General features: G+C 39.4%; 1 protein-coding gene across 1 annotated transcript in view; it reads left to right on the forward strand.

The window, feature by feature from the left end:
• LOC145545634 (uncharacterized) overlaps positions 1 to 20,618 on the forward strand; it is a 64,290-nt gene that overhangs the window by 37,234 nt on the left and 6,438 nt on the right. The window contains exons 2-4 of the mRNA XM_081590482.1: positions 9,419 to 9,506; positions 10,005 to 10,138; positions 10,660 to 10,779. Of these exons, the coding sequence (XP_081446608.1) occupies positions 9,419 to 9,506; positions 10,005 to 10,018 (102 nt within the window). The 3' untranslated portion in view covers positions 10,019 to 10,138; positions 10,660 to 10,779. The remainder of the gene's footprint in view (positions 1 to 9,418; positions 9,507 to 10,004; positions 10,139 to 10,659; positions 10,780 to 20,618) is intronic.

Genomic DNA, 20,618 nt, shown 5'->3' on the forward strand with positions numbered 1-20,618 from the left:
ATTTGCACAATTCAGCCCTAATTTGGTTTCTCATGAAAAGTTAGTCTCTCCTTTTCATTTCTATCCTGTTTTGTCAGTATCTTTTTACCTCTTAGGTCATTTGCTTTTCCTTTGTTAACTTGTCTGATTGAGAGGACCATTGTCTACCCTCAAGACAAATAATTAGACTGTTTTTCTTTTTCATTACAGAATTCCCCTATAACAATAATATAGCTAGCCCTCTACTTTTTAATGACACTAAAACCCTCCCTTCCATTTATGTTTTCCATTTTCCTTGTCCTTCAACTCTCTCACTATACTTCAGTTATGCACAGCTAGTTTAGGGAACTAAAAACCATTGAATCAATGTACAGATTTTCATTCATCAAGTTGAAGCAGCCCCAAGATCTAATCCAGCTTATGTCAGGGATACTCTTTAGTCAGGAGACTAAATTTGGGGCTGTTTATGAGCTCTCATTTCTAAAATCCTCTAAACATTATCTCTTCCTAGGCCCCTTCCCTACCACCAAGATCATAAAACTACAGTTCCTCTCCATTTTCTATATCTATCCCATATTTTTCCAATTTCTGCTCTTATAAATCAAAATAAGCACACCAGTTCCTTGCATCCTACACTCTCCAGTCCTATTCTAGTGAATGATATAGATTATGAGTTTAGATCACCTGATCACCCAACTATAACGAACATAGTCATGGTTATGACTATGGTCATGACTATAGTCATGGTTTGGTTAACTGGAAAGGATATTGTTAAGAAAAACAAACCTAGGACCTCAGCACTCAAATCCACATACCGCAACTAGACTGAGGATTCTAGTGCCATTAAGCCTGTGCTCTACTCTGTCTTCTAGAGGTTGTCTTGGGTTGGGGGCATCAGAATTCTAACCACATAAAGCTAAAGTTTAGATCAGACATCAATAAACCAGCTGCTGCTGCTGCTGCTAAGTTGCTTCAGTCGTGTCCGACTCCGTGCGACCCCATAGACGGCAGCCCACCAGGCTCTGCCATCCCTGGGATTCTCCAAGAGGATGCAATTAATCCCAACTTTATCTGACTCTCAAATTTTCCACTACTTCAACTCAAGATAGATTTGAACAATTTCTGGTTCGAGGAAATATACCCACTTTCATAGAGGAGAAGCTTTCATTCTGTTTCCCAGTAGACCAGAGAAGGTTGGCCTGGGTGGGGCTGTTGAGGACCACAGTTCTTAAGTGTTTAGTCTCAAAGCTCATTTACACTTTTAAAAATTATGGAGAATTCCAAAGAACTCTTGTTTATATGGAGTATATCTGTGGATATTTACCATATTAGAAATTAAAACTAGTAATTTTTAAAAGGTTATTGATTCCTTTAAAAATTAACAATAAGCCTGTTATGTTTTTAGATAAATAACATATATTTCATGAAAATTAACTGTATTTTCCAAAATAATTTAGTGAGAAAAGAAGTACAAGTTTTACATACTTGTAAATCTCTTTAATGTCTTGCTTAGTAGAAGACAGTTCAATTCTTATACATCTACTTTTGTATTCTGTATGTTCTGATAATGTTGTTTTGGTTGCAATAAATGAGCCTCGCACACATATGTAATGAGAAAAGGAAGAGGCATTTGAATAGCTTTTTAAAAAGCTAATTGTGAATATAATTCTTTGCTTTCACACCACCAAAACCTTAAAAGTGATGGTTTCCTAGTGGTTATCAGCAATGTAGAATCTGAAATTGTATGAATGAACATTTGTATGTTGTAACATTAAAATATATTTGTGTATTATGGTGTGTCTTGAACTTTGAATGGATCTTTTAGTCCTATGTTATTTTGTAATGTCATGCATTGGTCATTTGGAAAATAGTGGTTCATTGAGTTATGCATATCTTCCAAATGTTGATACATTTCATTTTGAAATATTGAAAACTCACATTCATTAATGATATAACCACTCATCAGGACAGTCTTTAAGAATTAAGAAATTGTGAGACTCGCAGGGATGGATATAAGTTTTCCAAAGCTCTGAATTTTTCTTGAAAGCTCAAATTTTATTCGTAACAAAAATGCTGAAAGTTGTTTTCATTGAAGTTATAGACTTACTTCATTAAATTTTGAGACAATGGCTGCCAGATACCCAAGTCTGAATACTATAGTTTGTCTGTCATTCTTTCAGGTAAAAATGATGTTCCATATAAAAAGTGGCTTGTTCAGCTCACAACTTGATTATATAAATCCTTTTCCTTGAGAGAACCATTGTTCTTTGGTATGCAGCAGGAATGCTTTATGTATTCTGCCTCACATAACTCTTGAAAGACATGTAATCAAGGATTCAGATTTAACAAAGTTAATAATTTTTACTATTTTATCAAGCATATTCTTAAATTCTCTTTTTTTCTTGTGAGTACAATCATTCCTTGCTATCTGTGGGGGTGGTTCTAGGATGCCCTGCAGCTGCTAAAATTTGAGGGTGCTCAAGTCTCTTATATTAAATGGCATAGTGTTGGCATATAACCTATGGAATATCCTCCTGTATATTTTAAATCATCTCTGGATTACTTATAACATCTAATACAGTGTAAATACTATGTAAATGGTTGTTGGAGCAGCAAATTCAAGTTTTTCTTTTTGGAACTTTTCAAAAGAAAAAACTTTTTAAAAATCTCAGTCCATGGTTGATTGAATCTGTGGGAATACAGAGGGACTGATGATTGTATACAGCAATAAAGAATGCAATGTCTACTAGCAGCTTGGTGTCACTGCTTTGATTTCTTTTAAGGCACTAACAATTTTACCTACCACTGCCTTTGTATCATGGTACAAATATCAACACAGTAAGGGGGGCAAATAATGTCTTAGTATTATTGTGAAAATAGTTTTGACCTTGCAGAGAGTCTCCTAGGGACTCCCTGGGGTCTGCAGACCACATTTTGAGAGCCACCAGTCAAAAACAAATCTAAATTCTAAGTGGTAGCAATTCATTTTTTTGCGAATTTTGCCCCTCTGAGTCAAGTCTGTGCTGTTATAAACAATCCTGGCCTAATTGTTCTCTCACTGACCTTTTCTGCTTGCTAATAAGCATGACCCATCATATTCTGTTCTTGGTTCCAGCTCAGTTCCTCATTTCTAACCCTCCGTTCTTCTTGCCAAAGTAAAGATTTCTTGCCTCCATTTTTATCTACCTAATCAAACCTCACATTAATCTTCTAATGATTTCCATTTCAATTATTTTGATCTTGTTCCAGGAATCAACCTAGCCCTTCAGGGTAGAATTTCATTCATTCATTTATTTCACTTATACATTTATTGATTAATTTATCTAATCAATGAATCAAGAAAGTTCATTCACTTTAAAATGAATTTTCTGCAAACCTACTATTTCGTTAGAGAGATGGCATTTGGTTTTGTCTTTAAAGGGTGAGATGATTTGAAGAAATGAAACTAAAGTTTAGGTTTCTCAAAGTATGTATAATATATAATAATAGATTTATGGAGGTAAAAAAAAACCCTCCTCCTTGTTTGGGGAAAGGCAAGGAGGAAGATGCAGAAAGTAGAGTTATTAAGACAAGGCCAAAAAGTTAGTATATGGTCGTCTTGTGAAAGTATTGAACGCCTGGAGTTCATTTGGTAAGCAGTGGGGAGCTACCAGGGATGTTTCAATAGAGGCAGAGGTAATGGGGTGAAACAGCTCAGTCATTATTTGCTTAAGATTGTTTGGCAGCTATAGATGAAAAGAATTTAGTGGAGAAAAGAGACTTGAGACAAGAAAAGCAGGTCGGAGGCCTGAGCTAGGGTGGTGGCCCTAGAAATGGAGATGAGTAGAGATGAATTTTGAGAAGAATGAGGAAGTAAGTTCAGTAGGTGGTGGGCAAGGAGAAGTGGTTGTCAAAAATGACTCGAGTTTCAAGCAGGGGAGAATGGTGATGCTATTCAAAGAAATCAGGAAGTCAAAAAACGGAACGGTTTCTGTCAGGCAAGATGATAAATTCAGTTCTTTACCTGTTGGGAACTTAATTTTATAGCACTTACAAGAACTGGAACCTGACAAATATTAGAAGATTATGGTTATGCTAGACCGGCTTTATAATTGTCTCTTTGCAATATAAATGTAAAGGGGAAAATGAAAAATGCAGTCAGTATTTTAGTTCTCTGTAGTTTCGGAGAAGGCAATGGCACCCCACTCCAATACTCTTTCCTGGAAAATCCCATGGACGGAGGAGCCTGGTAGGCTGCAGTCCATGGGGTCTCGAAGAGTCGGACACGACTGAGCGACTTCACTTTCACTTTTCACTTTCATGCATTGGAGAAGGAAATGGCAACCCACTCCAGTGTTCTTGCCTAGAGAATCCCAGGGACGGCAGAGCCTGGTGGGCTGGTGTCTACAGGGTCGCACAGAGTCGGACACGACTGAAGCGACTTAGCAGCAGCAGCAGCAGTTTCTCTTTAGACAAATATAGCAGGAATCTGTAGCTTTTCTGTGGTCCATTTATCACAAAGATATCGCTCATAAAATGATATATATTTATTAAATGATTTGCAAGTGTTATTTATTATGCTAAATTGAATGTCAATTAATCCTTGCAACAGCACTTAGATATTATTATCTAGATTTTCATAAGAGAAATCAAGGTACAAAGAGATTAACTTCTCCAAGTTCAAATAGGAAGTGATGGAATGACACTTGAAACCAGGTTCTGTGCAGTTTCAAAGTCCTTGCTTCCTCTTCTCTATATAGCTAAAGTATTTATGTGCCTTTCCTCCATTTTCCTTTTCACAGAATAAAAAGGGAATTGTGCCTTTCAACATGGACCATTGGTTGTTACTATACGATTGTATCCAAAGATTCATTAATGCTGTCTTAGGAGATCTGTGGTAAAGAATCTGTCTGCCAATACAGGAGACGCAAGAGACGTGGGTTCGGTCCCTGGGTCAGGAAGATCCTCTGGAGGAGGGCAAGGCAACCCACTCCAGTAATCTTGCCTGGAGAATCCCATGGACAGAGGAGCCTGGTAGGCTACAGTCCATAGGATTGCAGTCAGACACGACTGAGTGCACACGCGCGCGCGCACACACACACACATGCACACACACACAAGATCTGTCTTAGGAAAAGTATCCTGCTCAGGGGGCTCTCCTTTTTTATTTTGCTTTCAGCTTTATTGAGATATAATTGACATACATCACTGAATAAGTTTAAGGTATACAACAGATGGTACATATATTGTGGTACAATATGTTACATATATTACGGTAATGTTCAGCTAGAATCCATTATCTCATATAGATGAAAGAAAAAGAAAAAATATTTTTTCCTTGTTGATAACTTTTAAAATTTACTCTCAACAACTTTTCTATACATCACACAGCAGTGTTAACTATACTTATCTTGCTGTACTTTACATCCCTAGTACTTATTTATTTTGTAAGTGAAAGACACCACCCTTATGGCAGAAAGCGAAGAAGAACTAAAGAGCCTTTTGATGAAAGTGAAAGGGGAGAGTGAAAAAGTTGGCTTAAAACTCAACATTCAAAAAACTAAGATCATGGCATCTGGTCCCATCACTTCATGGCAAATAGATGGGGAAACAATGAAAACAGTGCAAGACTTTATTTTTGGGGGAGCTCCAAAATCACTGCAAAGGCACTGCAGATGGTGACTGCAGCCATGAAATTAAGATGCTTGCTCCTTGGAAGAAAAGTTATGACCAACCTAGACAGCATATTAAAAAGTGGAGACATTACTTTGCCAACAAAGGTCTGTCTAGTCAAAGCTATGGTTTTTCCAGTAGTCATGTGTGGATGTGAGAGTTGGACTATAAAGAAAGCTGAGCATCAAAGAATTGATGCTTTTGAACTGTGGTATTAGAGAAGACTCTCGAGAGTCCCTTGGACTGCAAGGAGATCCAACCAGTCCATCCTAAAGGAAATCAGTCCTGAATATTCATTAGAAGGACTGATGTTGAAGCTGAAACTCCAATACTTTGGCCACCTGATGTGAAGCACTGTCTCATTGGAAAAGACCCTGAAGCTGGGAAGGATTGAAGGGAGGAGGAGAAGGGGATGACAGAGGATGAGATGGTTGGATGGCATCACTGACTCGATGGACATGAGTTTGAGCAAACTTCAGGAGTTGGTGATGGAGATGGAAGCCTGGCGTGCTACAGTCCATGGGGTTGCAAAGAGTTGGACTCGACTGAGAGACTGAACTGAACTGAACTGATATGTTACTTCTAAATTCCTAATTTATCCTTCCCTTCCATCTTTCCCCTTTGGTTACCATAAGTTTGTTTCCTACGTCTCTGAGTCTCTGTTTTATAAATGAGGTTAATTTGTTACTAGTTTTTTTTAGATTCCACATATAAGTAATATCATATGTTATCTGTATTTGCCTGACTTACTTCACTTATGATAATCTCTAGGTCCATCCATGTTTCTGCACATGGCATCATTTCATTCTTTTTGTGGCTGAGTAGTATTCCATTGTATACATATACACCATCTCTTCTTTATCCATCATCTGTAGATGGACATTTAGGTTGTAGAAGTTTGTATCTTTTGACCACTTTCCTCCAGTTCTGCCTTCCCTGACACCCTCCCACTTCTGATAACCACAAATCTGATCTCCTTTTCTTTGAATTTAGTGGTTTGTTTTTCAAGATTCTGCATTTAAGTGAGATCATATAGTATTTGTCTCTGTCTGACTCATTTCACTTAGCATAATGCCCTCAAGGTCGATCCATGTTGTTATAGACGGCAGGCTTCCTTCATTTTTATGGCTGAATAATATTCTATTCTATGTATACACTGAACTTCTTTATCCATGCGTTTGTGGACAGACATTTAGGTTTTTTCCATGTCTTGGCTATTATAAATAATGCTGCTATGAACATGGGGGTGCAGATAATTTCTTCAAGTTAGTATTTTGGCTTCTTTGGATATATTTCTGAAGTGGATTGGCTGGATCATATAGTAGTTCTATTTTTAATTTTTTGAGGATCCTGTTTTCCCTGTGGCTGTACCAGTTTACATTCTCACCAGTAGTACACAAGGGTCCCCTTTTCTCCACATCCTCACCAGAATTTTTTATCTCTTATTCTTTAGATGAGGCTACTTTAACAGGCATAAGGTGATATTACATTGTAGCTTTAATTTGCATTTCCCTAATGATGGGATGTTGAGCCTCTTTTCATGTACCTGTTGGCCTTTTGTATATCCTTTTTTGAAAAATGTCTATTCAGGTCTTTTGCCCATCTTGTAACTGGATTACTTGAGTCTTTTCATTTAGTTTTTTTGTTTTGGGGGAATTTTTTGGCTATTGAGTTGTGTAAGTTCTTCATATATTTTGGGTAATAACCCCTTATCAGATATCTGTTCACAAATATTTTTTTCCCATTCCATGGTTGTCTTTTTACTTTGTTGATTATTTCTTTTGCTCTGAATAAGTTTTTTAGTTTTATGTAGCCCAACTTGTTTATTTTTGCTTAGGTGACATTCAAAAAATCATTGCCAAAACCCATTTCAAGGAATTTTTTCCCTATATTTTCTTCTAGGAATTTTATGGTTTAGGTCTTACGTTTAAGTCATTAATCCATTTTGAGTTAATTTTTGTGAGTGGTGTAAGATAGGAGCCTATTTTCATTATTTTATATATCCAACTTTCCCAGCACAATTTATCAAAGAGACTGCCTTTTCTCCATTGAGTGCCTCTCTTTCAACAACTTTCATGGGCAACTGATTTCCCCTCCAACTACTTTCGACTACTTTAATGGGCAACTACTTTCCCCATTGCAATGATAATTCCTGTCCTTACTTAAGACTGAGAGAGCTATTAAGTAACAAAATTAATTTACTTAAAAAACCACAACTTACGAACAGGTATAACAATTTTAAACGTAGCTATGGTAAATACTGGAGAAGGAAATGGCAGCCCACTCCAGTACTCTTGCCTGGGAAACCTCATGGACGGAGGAGTCTGGTAGGCTGCAACCATGGGGTCGCGAAGAGTCAGACACGACTGAGCGACTTCACTTTCACTTTTCACTTTAATGCACTGGAGAAGGAAATGGCAACCCACTCCAATATTCTTGCCTGGAGAATCCCAGAGACGAAGGAGCCTGTTGGGCTGCCGTCTATGGGGTCGCACAGAGTCGGACACGACTCAAGCAACTTGGCAGCATGGTAAATACTGTCATTAAAAAATGATAAAGTGCTAGGTAAGTTCCTCTGAAACCACTGTTATTTTAAAACATTTTTATTGAGATATAGTTGATTTATAATGTTGTGTTGGTTTCAAGTGTAGAGCAAAGTAAATCAGTTATATATACATATATATATCCATTTGTTTTAAGATTCTTTTCCCATATAGGCCATTACAGAGTATCAAGTAGAGCTCCCTGTGCCATACAGTAGGTCCTTATTAGTTATTTATTTTATATATGCATGTGTGCTAAGTCTCTTCAGTCATGTCTGACTCTTTGCTGCCCTATGGACTGTACCTTCAGGCTCCTCTGTCCATGGGATTCTCCAGGCAAGAATACTGGAGTGGGTTGCCATGTCCTCCTCCAGGGGATCTTTCCAATCCAGGGATCAAATTGCAGCTTTTAAGTCTCCTGCATTGGCATGTGAGTTCTTTACCACTAGTGCCACTTGGGAAGCCCATCTTATACATTGTAGTGTGTATATGTCGGGCTTCCCCAGTGGCACTAGTGGTAAAGAACCTGCCAGCCAATGCAGGAGACGCGAGAGAACATGGGTTTGATCCCTGGGTCAGGAAGATCCCTGGAGGAGAGCAGGCAACCCACTTCAGTATTCTTGTCTGGAGAATCCCATGGACAGAGTAACATGGCAGGCTACAGTCCATAGAGTCACAAAGAGTTGGACACAGCTGAAGCAATATAGCACACACGTGTATTCAGTATTGATATCCCAACTTCTCCACCCCCCCACGTCCCCCCCAGTTACTATAAGTTTGTTTTCTACATATGTGACTCTATTTCTGTTTTGTAAATAAGTTCAATTGTACCATTTTTTTAGATTCCACATATAAGCAATATCATATGATGTTTGTCTGTCTGACTTACTTCACTCATTAGGACAATCTATTGGTCCATCCATGTGGCTGCAAATTGTATTATTTCATTTTTTATGACTGAGTAATATTCCATTGTCTATATGTGCCACATCTTTTTATCTATTCCTCTGTCAATGGACATGTAGGTTGCATCCACGTACTGGCTGTTGTAAATAGTGATGCAATGAACATTGGGGTGTGTGTATGTTTTTGAATTATGTGAAACAAATTTAAATTTAGGCAAATAACAGAGAATGACATTAATAGCAAATCAGAGCATTCATGTATGCAGGTCTTCCTCTACATAGGAAAAATAGAGGATGATGAGTCTTAGAAATTAAAATTATGGTTGGATATTCCCCCAGAGTGTGATGAGCAGAGAACCAAGAAAGACACATCTATGCTACATCTGTTACATTGCAAAGTGTGGCACTTGGTCAGTACTCAATGAAGGTAGGTCCCTTTCCCTTTTGTATTTTGCAAAGTATTTCCACGTCTTACATTTTTACCCTATATATTGAAAAGAAAATCCCAAGGAATAAACTATTATTGTACTGGTACATAAGAATCTTTACTTACTGAACCTGACTAGATGATTCTGTAGATTGGTCTCTGTAGCCTGAATATTCTGAGTTTGCACTCTCTCTGTGGCGACTGATCACATATTCTTCTGGCCATTGAGCTGTGATAGGAAAGATCTTCCTGCCTGGAGTCCAAACTGAGCATGGGTCTCACATAAACAAAGACCCATGACACTTTTTGTTTGTTGGTTGGTTTTAGCCATGCCAAACAGCTTATAGGATCTTAGTTCCCTGATGAGGGATTGAACCCATGCCCCCTGTATGGAAGTACGGAGTCCTAACCACAGGACTGCCAGAGAAGTCCCCCATGACACTTTTTGTGTAATGTCATTGAACTGACATTACTGACTGTTGATCCTTTTGTCCCCAGGGTTCAATAGGTGACATTTTGTACTACAGAGATATATATGTGTGTGTGCATGCTAAGTTGCTTCAGTCGTGTGCAGATCTTTGTGACCCCAAGGACTTTGCTTGCCGGGCTCCTCTGTCCATGGGATTCTCCAGGTAAGAATACTGGAGTGGGTAGCCTTGCCCTCCTCCAGGGGATCTTCCCAACCCAGGGGTCGAACCCAGGTCTCTGACATTGCAGGCAGATTCTTTACCAGCTGAGCCACAGGAAGCCCCCAAATATATATTCCAGTGATTCATTTGAGAGAGTTTCAAAGAAAGTCTCATGGAAAGTCTCAGCTATGAAGTGTGGTTGCTAGAACTGACCTCTTTGTGTAAGCGAAAAGTTGTTGAAAGGGACGTGAAGAAGAAGAAAAAAAAAAAAAAGAAAGAAAGGGACGTGAAGAAAGCAAGAGCATGACATGATCACATCACACAGAGGAGACGGGTCCTGCCAACAAACAGCATGCTGAGAAAGCAAAAGGAAATAGGGCTAATTAGATCTTATAGCCAGGAAGATTATAAATTTTGACTGTAAACTATTTAAGAAACATGTGTTCCTTAAGAAGGAAAGAAACTACTGACAAGTAACACTAATATCACTTTGCCTAAGACATGTTTTTGTGCCTTTACTTCAGGTTCCTTCATTTTGTGAAAAGGAAAGGGGGGGAAAGCATATTACTAAGTACCTCGGGAGAACCACAGACCTCATATTCTCCAAAAGAGAGTAGGAAGAGCGACCCCCTACAACAGGAAAGGTGAGTTATTCTTCCCTCAACTAGTGTTTGACAAGTCTCCTAAAAACCAGGAAAATTTCCTTACTGTATTAAATTTAAACCCTTAACAATCAGAACCCTACGTATCACGAGATGGTTAAATAAAGCCTCCTAATCTCCTCTATATAATCACTTATAAAAAAACAGAATGGTGGGACATCCCTGGTGGTCTAGTGGTTAAGGCTACACACTTCCACTGCAGAGATCTCTGGTTGGGGAGCTAGGATCTCACATGCTGCACTGTGTGGTCAAAAAATAAATAAAATAATAAATATTTTTAAAGTACAAAACAAACAAAAGAACCCAAAATAGAATGGCATTCTGGGTAAGCCAAAATACCTGCAACACAAATTTAAATAGATCCAGTATCTAATATCATTCCTAATATCTATATTAGAAATGTTCATTCAATAAACATTTATAAATTCCCTATGATATGCCAGACACTGAGGATACAGTATTTACAAGACAGATATGATCTCTAACCTCATGGAACTTGAAGGCATTAAAAACATAATTGCATTTATTTTTACCTTTATAACTTTGTAAAAAATAAATAGATAACTCTTGAGGTTTTTTGCTGGGTATTGGAGATACAAAGATCCATGTCCACAAGGAAGTGAAAGGTAAATCTACCTGGCTATGACCATATTACATTAATAAAACTTTTCCAGTTGTCACCCTTAATATCCAACTCTGCTGTCTCCTTTGCCCTTTGAATTGGAGGTCAAATCACCATCTCAATCCACCTGCACCAATTACAAAGTACAGACACTTACCACTGAGTGCTAACAGAAGGAGCCTGTGACTTCTCCCACTGAGTGAAATTTCTCTGCCATATTGAACTTCAGCTGACATGAAACAGGCCTCATCATTTCTGTTTCAGAAAGCAGAGAGCTGCCTTCTCTTTTATCTGAGAGTTTATAGAACCCATAAGATCTGAAAATCCTATTTTAGAAAATGGCATGGTGAAGAACTGAACATAAAGTACCTGATCCAATAGCTCTCTGTCTAGGACTTGTCTTTATGTGTTAAGAAGAGATTTATTTTTAAAAATGAGCCCCCTTATAATTTAAGCTTCTTTAAGGCAATGTAGAGACAAAGGTAAGCTGATCACCCTGCCCCTCAGCAAACATCAGAGGGACTGTTTCTGAGTCATCAGACAAATACAAAAGACATTCAGAAAACTAAGATCATGGCATCTGGTCCCATCACTTCACGCAAATAGATGGGGAAACAATGGAAACAGTGACAGGCTTTATTTTGGGGGCTCCAAAATCACTGCTGATGGTGACTGCAGCCATGAAATTAAAACATGCTTCCTCCTTGGAAGAAAAGTTATGACCAACCTAGACAGCATATTAAAAAGCTGAGACATTACTTAGCCAACAAAGGTCCATCTAGTCAAAGCTATGGTTTTTCCAGTAGTCAGGTATGGATGTGAGAGTTGGACTATAAAGAAAGCTGAGTGCTAAAGAACTGATGCTTTTGAACTGTGGTGTTGGAGAAGACTCTTGAGAGTCCCTTGGACAGCAAGGAGATCAAACCAGTCAATCCTAAAGGAAATCAGTCCTGAATATTCATTGAAAGGACTGATGCTGAAGCTGAAACTCCATTACTTTGGTCACTTGATGTGAAGAACTGACTCATTTGAAAAGACCCTGATGCTGGGAAAGATTGAAGGCAGGAGGAGAAGGGGGCGACAGAGGATGAGATAGTTGGATGGCATCACTGACTCAATGGACATGAGTTTGAGTAAACTCCGGGAGTTGGTGATGGCCAGGGAGGCCTGGTGTGCTGCAGTCCATAGGGTTGCAAAGAGTCAGACATGACTGAGCTACTGAACTGAACTATCCCTCTCAAGTCCACCTTTCTAGAACTAGACCGGAACAGTCTCAAAGCACATGTTCCTCCACTGATGTGTACTTAGAACTTTTAGATTTCTGCTCCCAATTTTGGAGCTATATGATGATTAATTGCACCGATTAGCTGACAATAATCACATCAAGAAATCCAACTGCCAGTACTGGTAATGAGACGGCAACAATTTGAGATACATTGTTTTTATGTCATGTTAGTCATAAATAACCTAAAAAATTCACTCCAGTCTCCTCCAACTAAAAGTATAAAATTTTCCTAAAAGATTCCATGGTCACCCAAATTTAGAAATGTGTGTTTAAATAAAATAAAATTTTTTAAAACAAATGTTCCAAGGATTGTTTTTGTTAAAAATTGGTGGAATCAAGAGAGAAAAGTGATCTATGCATGATGTGCCTATAAACTGGCTTTTTGAAAGCAAAAACAAAGAGAAAATTCTGATTTAAAGTCTTTATTGATTTCTTTAGTATAAATACTCCCACCATGGCCAATTTCAAGCTACCAGACTGAAATCACAGAACATACAGTTGGGGAGAGATGTGCCCAGTTAGCTCTCAAGAGCCTGGATAAGCCAGCTCCAGAAACAATGGCTTCACCTGAGGGAAAAAATAAATATTCATGTCTGACTCTTTGCGACCCCATGGACTGTAGCCCAGTAGGCTCCTCTGTCCATGGGATTTCCCAAACAAGAATACTGGAGTGGGTTGCCATTCCCTCCTCCAGGGGATCTTCATGACCCAGGGATTAAGCCTGGGTCTCTTGAATTTCAGGCAGATTCTTTACCATCTGAGCCATCAGGAAAGCCCCAAATATTAATTTACTTTCTGTCAAAGAGCCCAAAGACTACATCTTTTCTGGTGTAGAAAATCCAATTTGGGGAATTATACTCAATGTTTGTTTTAATACTTTATGAAACTAGATTCCTTTTATAAATCTTTTCAGTGCTTCACACTTTGATATGATTTAGGTTTAAATATGGCAACCAATTTTCCATAATGAGAAATATAGATAAAGACCTGAATGTTTATTAGTAAGACAATGACATTAGAAAGATTTGTGCTACTTGTCAGTAAAAACATTTCTATTCCTTTGGTTGAGGTAAATTTATAGCTCTCTCCGTGACGGTCCACCAGATGGCAGACATTTTGCAGCCACTTTGCAAATAAGGCATATTCGCATTTCTGCAAGGCTGCACAATACTTTTTGAAGATATTAAAGGAAATAACGAGCACATTTGATTAAGCAACAACACATGCAGGAGCACATTTGCAATTTGGGTTATTCTCTTATTTTTCCCCTTCCAGTCCACCACCTGTCTTTGGGGTTCCAGAGGGTATTATCCAACTGCTTGTTCCTGACATTTTCATTCATGGACATATGTGAATTTGAACATGGCTAAAACTGAACTTTTGGGAGACTTCCAGTGGCTACAACTGGTCCCGGTGGACTGGTGGCTAAGCCTCCACGCTCCCAATGCAGGGGGCCTGGGTTCCACCCATGGTCAGGGAAGTAGACCCCACATGCCTTAACTGAGTTCACACGCTGCAAGTAAAGATTGTGCGTGCCACAGCTAAGACTCAGCACTGCCAATAAATTAATTAATTAATTAACATTAAAAAAATCCTGAACTTTTTGATCTTTCCCTCTCTTCCAATTTGCTTTTCTTTCAGCCTTTTCTTCCAGCTGCTCATCCCAGAAACCTAGAAATTATCCTTGATAATTTCACTCTTGTTACCTTCCACATCTAAGTGTTAGTGTTAGTTGCTCAGTTGTGTCTGACTCTTTGAGATCCCATGGACTGTAGCCCAGCAGGCTCCTCTGTCCATGGGATTCTCCAGGCAAGAATACTGGAGTGGGTTGCCATTCCCTCCTCCAGGGGATTTTCCCAACTCAGGGATGGAACCCAGGTCTCCTGCATTCCAGGCAGGTTCTTTACTGTCTGAGCCACCATGGAAGCCTCTGGCATCAAATCCTCTTGATTCTCATCTATCATCTTTCCTGGGGATGACTGCCATAGCCTCCTAATTCATGGTCCTTCTTCTATCCTCCATGCAACAGAAACAGCAGTGTTTTAAATACATAAATCTGAGAACCTGTTATTCTCCTTTTTAAATCCTTCAATGGCTCTGCCAACTTAAATTTTTTTTCTTTCACTATTGAGTTTTTTCCTTTAAAGTGATTTATTTTTTTATTTATTGTAGTAAAGTCTCAGAATGAACTAGTAAATGTGATCAGGTAAAAGTCACAATAACACATTACGATGTCCCACTGGATACAGCTGCTTGCTTTGGGATATAGTGCAAGTGATCTGCACAGAAAATAGACCATTGCTGCAGTGGCCTTGGACTCAGCATCCGTATGCCACCCATTACAGGAAAATTATCTGCTGGTCTACCTCAGGGAAGTGAAAGACAGATCTTAAAATCTTATTTTGAAGGACGTAAAATTTCTTGAAAGAAATTGTGATAAGAACTTTGATAGGATGGTTAGATCCGAAGACAACACTATTAAGTGCTTGTGACCAGAAGAGGTTGAGGTAGACCTGCTTCAGCCCCCCGGGGAGGGTTCTTCAATGTTTTGGCTATCTGCAGCTGTGTCACACACCGCCTCAACTGCATAGCCTGGAGCAGTGGTCTGTATTTTATCATTATCTCTTACAGTGTTGGGGCTGACGGGACTCAGTTGAACCTAGTCTCTCGGGGGGGTTGAAGTCAGACGCTGTGGCTGGAGTCATCCTGAGGCTTCCTCATCCACGTGTGTGCAGGAGGATGCGTGCTGTCGGCAGGGACCTTAGCAGGGGCTTTTGACTGGAACACGTCTACGTGGCCTCTCTATGTGACCTGCACTTCCTCAAAACCACTGATGCGAAAACACAAAAGTCCTGCCATTTTGGTCCAACCAACTTGGACAGCTATGGCTTCCCAGATGGCGCTAGTGGTAAAGAACCTGCCTGCCAGAGCAGGAGACAGAAGAGACGCGGGTCTGATCCCTGGGTCAGGAAGATCCCCTGGAGGGGGGCATGAAAACCCACTCCAGTATTCTTGCCTGGAGAATCCCATGGACAGAGGAGCCTGGTGGGCTACAGTCTATAGGCCGACACAGAGTCAGACACGACTGAAGCAACTCAGCCTGCACACACACGGGACAGCTATGGAGAGACATCCTAGCTCCAGAGCTCCCTGGGGCATTGACCAAGACCGTAACTGAGACTGAATCACAATTTGACTTCTCCCTCCATCCACTCCAACTTCCTTCCTTTCCCTTCTCTTCCCTCCCACGGGTGTTAACCACAGGCACTCCTTAATGAATGTCATGCACATGCCCTCAGTTTGAGTCAGTTCCTGGGAAACCCAGCTTGCAACAACATGGGGCCGTAAACTTAGGAGGACACTCTGGCTAGTGAGAGATAAATGAGCTGTAACCAGTTGAGCACAGCCAGTGTTGGTGCCAGAACTTTCACCTGGGTGCACTGTGAGCAGTGTGCTCACATGGGGAGGGGTGGAAGAAGCCAATTCACTTTGGGGACTTATTTTGAAGTTGCTTGTAGGCAAGTGTACTATGCCTTAGATTGTATATTTATCTTTAGGGTTTATCTGTGAGCTGACGGAGGTGCAGGGATGAGAAGAAAATTCCCTGCATGCACTGAGACATCCCCTCACCTCAGCTCCTTTTAGGATTGCCATCCGAGGTTGGCTGAAAGAGGTGACACATTCTCCTGAAAGTCTTGTAAGGAACTGAGGCACTTAGCATTGGTGCTGGTGTTCTGTGGCCAGAGACGAGCGAGAGACTCAGCATGGTGCAGATCTAGGGCCTGCTGGAGGGCATAGGAATCATTGCATTCACAGCCTGGACTAGGGTCCAGTAGCAAGATTCACTTGATCACTTTAAGAAGTTTGTTTTTCTGCAAACAAAATGCTGGAGAGAGGGTGTGGAGAAAGGGGACCCTCCTACACTGTTGGTGGGAATGTGCACTGGTACAGCCGCTACGGAGAACGGCATGGAAATACCTTAAAAAACTAAAAATAGAGCTACCACATGATCCTGCAATCCCATTCTTGGGCACATATCTGGAGAAAATCATAATTCAAAAGGATACATGCAGCTGATGTTCATTGCAATGTGATTTACAATAGCCAGGACATGGAAGCAACATAAATATCCATCTGCAGAGAAATGGATAATGAACATGGTAATGGAATATTACTTAGCCATTAAAAGGAATGAAATATGACATTTGCAGAGACAGGGGTGGACGTAGAGACTGCTACACAGAGTGAAGTTAAGTCAGAAGAGAAAAACAACTATTGTATAATATTGCTTGTATGTGGAATCTAGCAAAATCATAGATATGAACTTTTTGCCAAGCAGAAATAGATCCACAGATATGGAAGACAAACTCAGGCTTACCAAGGCGGGAAGGTGAAGTTAGATTAATTGGGAGACTGGGACTGACACAAACACACTACTATGCAACTAATGAGAAACTATTGCACAGCACAGGGAGCTCTATTCAATGCTCCGTGGTACATATATGGAGATATATATGATTGTATAAATGTGCTGTGCTTAGTCTCTCAGTCATGGCCAACTCTTTGTGACCCCATGGACTGTAGCCTGCCAGGCTCTTCTATCCATGGGGATTCTCCAGGCAAGAATACTGGAGAGGGTTGCCATGCCCTCCTCCAGGGGATCTTCCCAACTCATGTTTCCCACATTGCAGGCAGATTCTTTACCATCTGAGCCACTAGGGAAGCCTGTATATATACAAATGTACATGTATAAATGATCACTTTGCTCCACAACTGACAGAACATTTTAAAGCAACTATAGTCCTATAAAAATTAATAATAATTATAAAAGAAACTTCTAAGAGACTGGGAATCTACCAAAACTCAGAGCATCAAAACCCATTATCTCCCAAGTATTAGCATGGCTTACTGTCTCTCTTTTTCTTTTAGATTTTTGCCGAATATCACCTTTCAAAGAGGCTTCCTTGGCCATTAATTCTATTTAAACTAGCACCTCTATCACTCTCTCCCTTTATACTGCTTTTATTTTCATTATGTTGCTTGCAGCCACCTGACACAATTTTATGTATTTACTTGTTTACTGACTATCTTTCTCATGAGAATATAGTTCTAGAAGGGGAAAGAATTGGTCTATTTTTTTGATTACTGTCTACTGAGAACCACACAATAGCAATAACTTAACAGATATTTGTTGATTGAAAGATATTTGTTGATCAAAGATTTCAACTGTCTTAAATTCTAGAGAGGGAGTTGTAGATGGTGAATATTTTCTGCCCCATAGTTTGGAGAACAGATTAAACTGGAGGCTTGAAGGGGCAGTGCAGACCCAGGATGGAGAGCCTCTTCTCATTTCCCCTGGCGCTTGGGGACCTGGTTCCAGTCAGCTGTCAAGGTCCTGCCACATCTTTGCCTTTGGGTTCTGTGAGACAGTCTCATTCCTCATAACAAATTCCGTTCTTCCTCCTTTGTGTATTTCAGCTGGGTCTCTATCAATTGCCACCAAAGATTCTAACAAACATACTTTTTGAAAGTACGTTTTAGCCTTGCCTTTTTCTCTCAAACTGCCCCTGAAATTTTTCAGAAAAACAAAGAGAAAGAGATGTTATTTCTTCTCTTATAAAGAATTAGGCATATGTTATTGATAAACACTTCAGTAACGTGAAGGTCAGGGTTAGGGTTTTGTTTGTGTTCGCTTGGTCTTTGCCACACCACGAGGGCATGCAGGGTCTTAGTTCCCAAACTGGGATTAAACCCATGCCCTCAGCAGTGCAAATGTGGCATTCTAACTCCTGGACCACTGGAGAATTCCCAAGGTATTTCTGATAAAGGCTTGAATCTAGGATGTTCACAGAAGTACCAGCCTTACTTTCTTTTCAGTTTGGAGATACCTGTAAAAACATATAATCTTGTGTTGTTTTCTGTTACTATAAAACTGTCTCTGCAAGATATTTATACAAAGGAATTTTTTTTAATTTATTTATTTTAATCAGAGGCTAATTACTTTACAATATTGTAGTGGTTTTGCCATACATTGACATGAATCAGCCATGGGTGTACATGTGTCCCCTATCCTGAACCCCCCTCCCACCTCCCTCCCCATCCCATCCCTCAGGGTCATCCCAGTGCACCAGCCCTGAGCACCCTGTCTCATGCATCGAATCTGGATTGGCAATCTGTTTCACATATGGTAATATACATGTTTCAATGCTATTCTCTCAAATCATCCCACCTTCACCTTCTCCCACAGAGTCCCACAGTCTGTTCTTTACATCTGAGTCTCTTTTGCTGTCTCCCATATAGGGCTATTGTTGCCATCTTTCTAAATTCCATATATATGCGTTAGTATACTGTATTGGTGTTTTTCTTTCTGACTTACTTCACTCTGTATAATAGGCTCCAGTTTCATCCACCTCATTAGAACTGATTCAAATGCATTCTTTTTCAAAGGAATCTTTTAAAGACAGACAGACCTGCGGAGAGATTGCTTTTGTGCCCTCTGAAAAGTTTCCCTGCAACCTCCAACAGTCTGCAGTTCTAATTGGTTATCTTAGTAATTTTCTTTCCTAGTAATTATTTTAAAACTGATATCTCTACTTTTTAAAAGGCAATGAAATATTTATGAGGTTTCTTTGTCAAGCTAAGAGAAGAGTTTTAGAATGTCCTTTTTCCTCCCTTTGTGCACAAATGAACAGCACATCTATGACTCTTTTCTCACTCAAACAAAAAGGTGAGAGCTTTTGTCTCATTATCTGGGATTAGTCAGGGCTTCAACTACTTCCAATTTCAAACCCATTCTTATCACTAACATCCAATTTATTTTAATGTTGGGAAAAATATTTGAATCCTGTGGGTCTTTATTTCCCAAACAACATTAAAAGCTGAGTGTTTTCATTTCTGGAGTATAAACTTACTTCTTATCAGGATCCTAGGGGTCAAGCATGAGTGCTACTTAAAGAAAAAAAAATTGATTTTTGAGGTCTCTTTGGGAAGCAGAAAACACTCTGTAGAATCAATTTGTGGGGAAAGCAAACTCATTTTTGATTGCATGTCCAAATAATATCTTACCTGGTGTGCTTGAATGGTGTCTCCTGGATTTTAAACATCTGCTTGTTTCTAGGGTTGTTTATACACAGTACAGGCCTGGGCACCACAAAGCGAGAAAGGAGACTAACAAGTTGCTGGTGAATTGTGACCTTGTATCTTTGATGAAACTGGGCCAGGGTCTCCCTTAAACTAAAGTTGCCTAGGGTTTCTCAAATGTTGGGGGATTTTTGCCATGTTTGTGCAAAAAAAAAAAGAGTTTTACAATTTCTGTTTTTTATGTTCTCAGTCAATATTGATTCACCTACCTAATCACATTATGCCAGGCAATTAATGCACAAAACATTGATATATATTATATATAACATACATATAAGCATTACAATATGTAATATATATGTTATATATAATATATAAACATTGTAATATGTATTATATGTGTTATATATATACTATATATAAACACAGTAATATGTAATATATATATATTATATATATATATGGTGAAATATTGGTACACACATTATATCACAAAGGTAATCTTATTCACAGGCTCTGATTTCTTCATTTGCTTCTAATCCATACAGAGAACTCGCTTCACTTTTCCCAATTTGCAGGAAGTGATAGTTCTTTCCTTCATTGCTTTTCTAAATTAAATTTTGGGTTCTGAATGACATTCATTTTATGACAGGTTGTAGTTCAGTTCAGTTCAGTTTCTCAGTCGTGTCCAATTCTTTGCAACCCCATGGACTGCAGCACGCCAGGCCTCCCTGTCCATCACCAACTCCCGGAGCTTGCTCAAACTCATGTCCATTGAGTCAGTGATGCCATCCAACCATCTTATCCTCTGTCGTCCCCTTCTCCTTCTGCCTT

This window comes from Giraffa tippelskirchi, chromosome 4 (assembly GCF_054371585.1).
Source record: "Giraffa tippelskirchi isolate mGirTip1 chromosome 4, T2T-mGirTip1v1.2.pri, whole genome shotgun sequence".
In the NCBI taxonomy this organism is placed as follows: domain Eukaryota; kingdom Metazoa; phylum Chordata; class Mammalia; order Artiodactyla; family Giraffidae; genus Giraffa; species Giraffa tippelskirchi.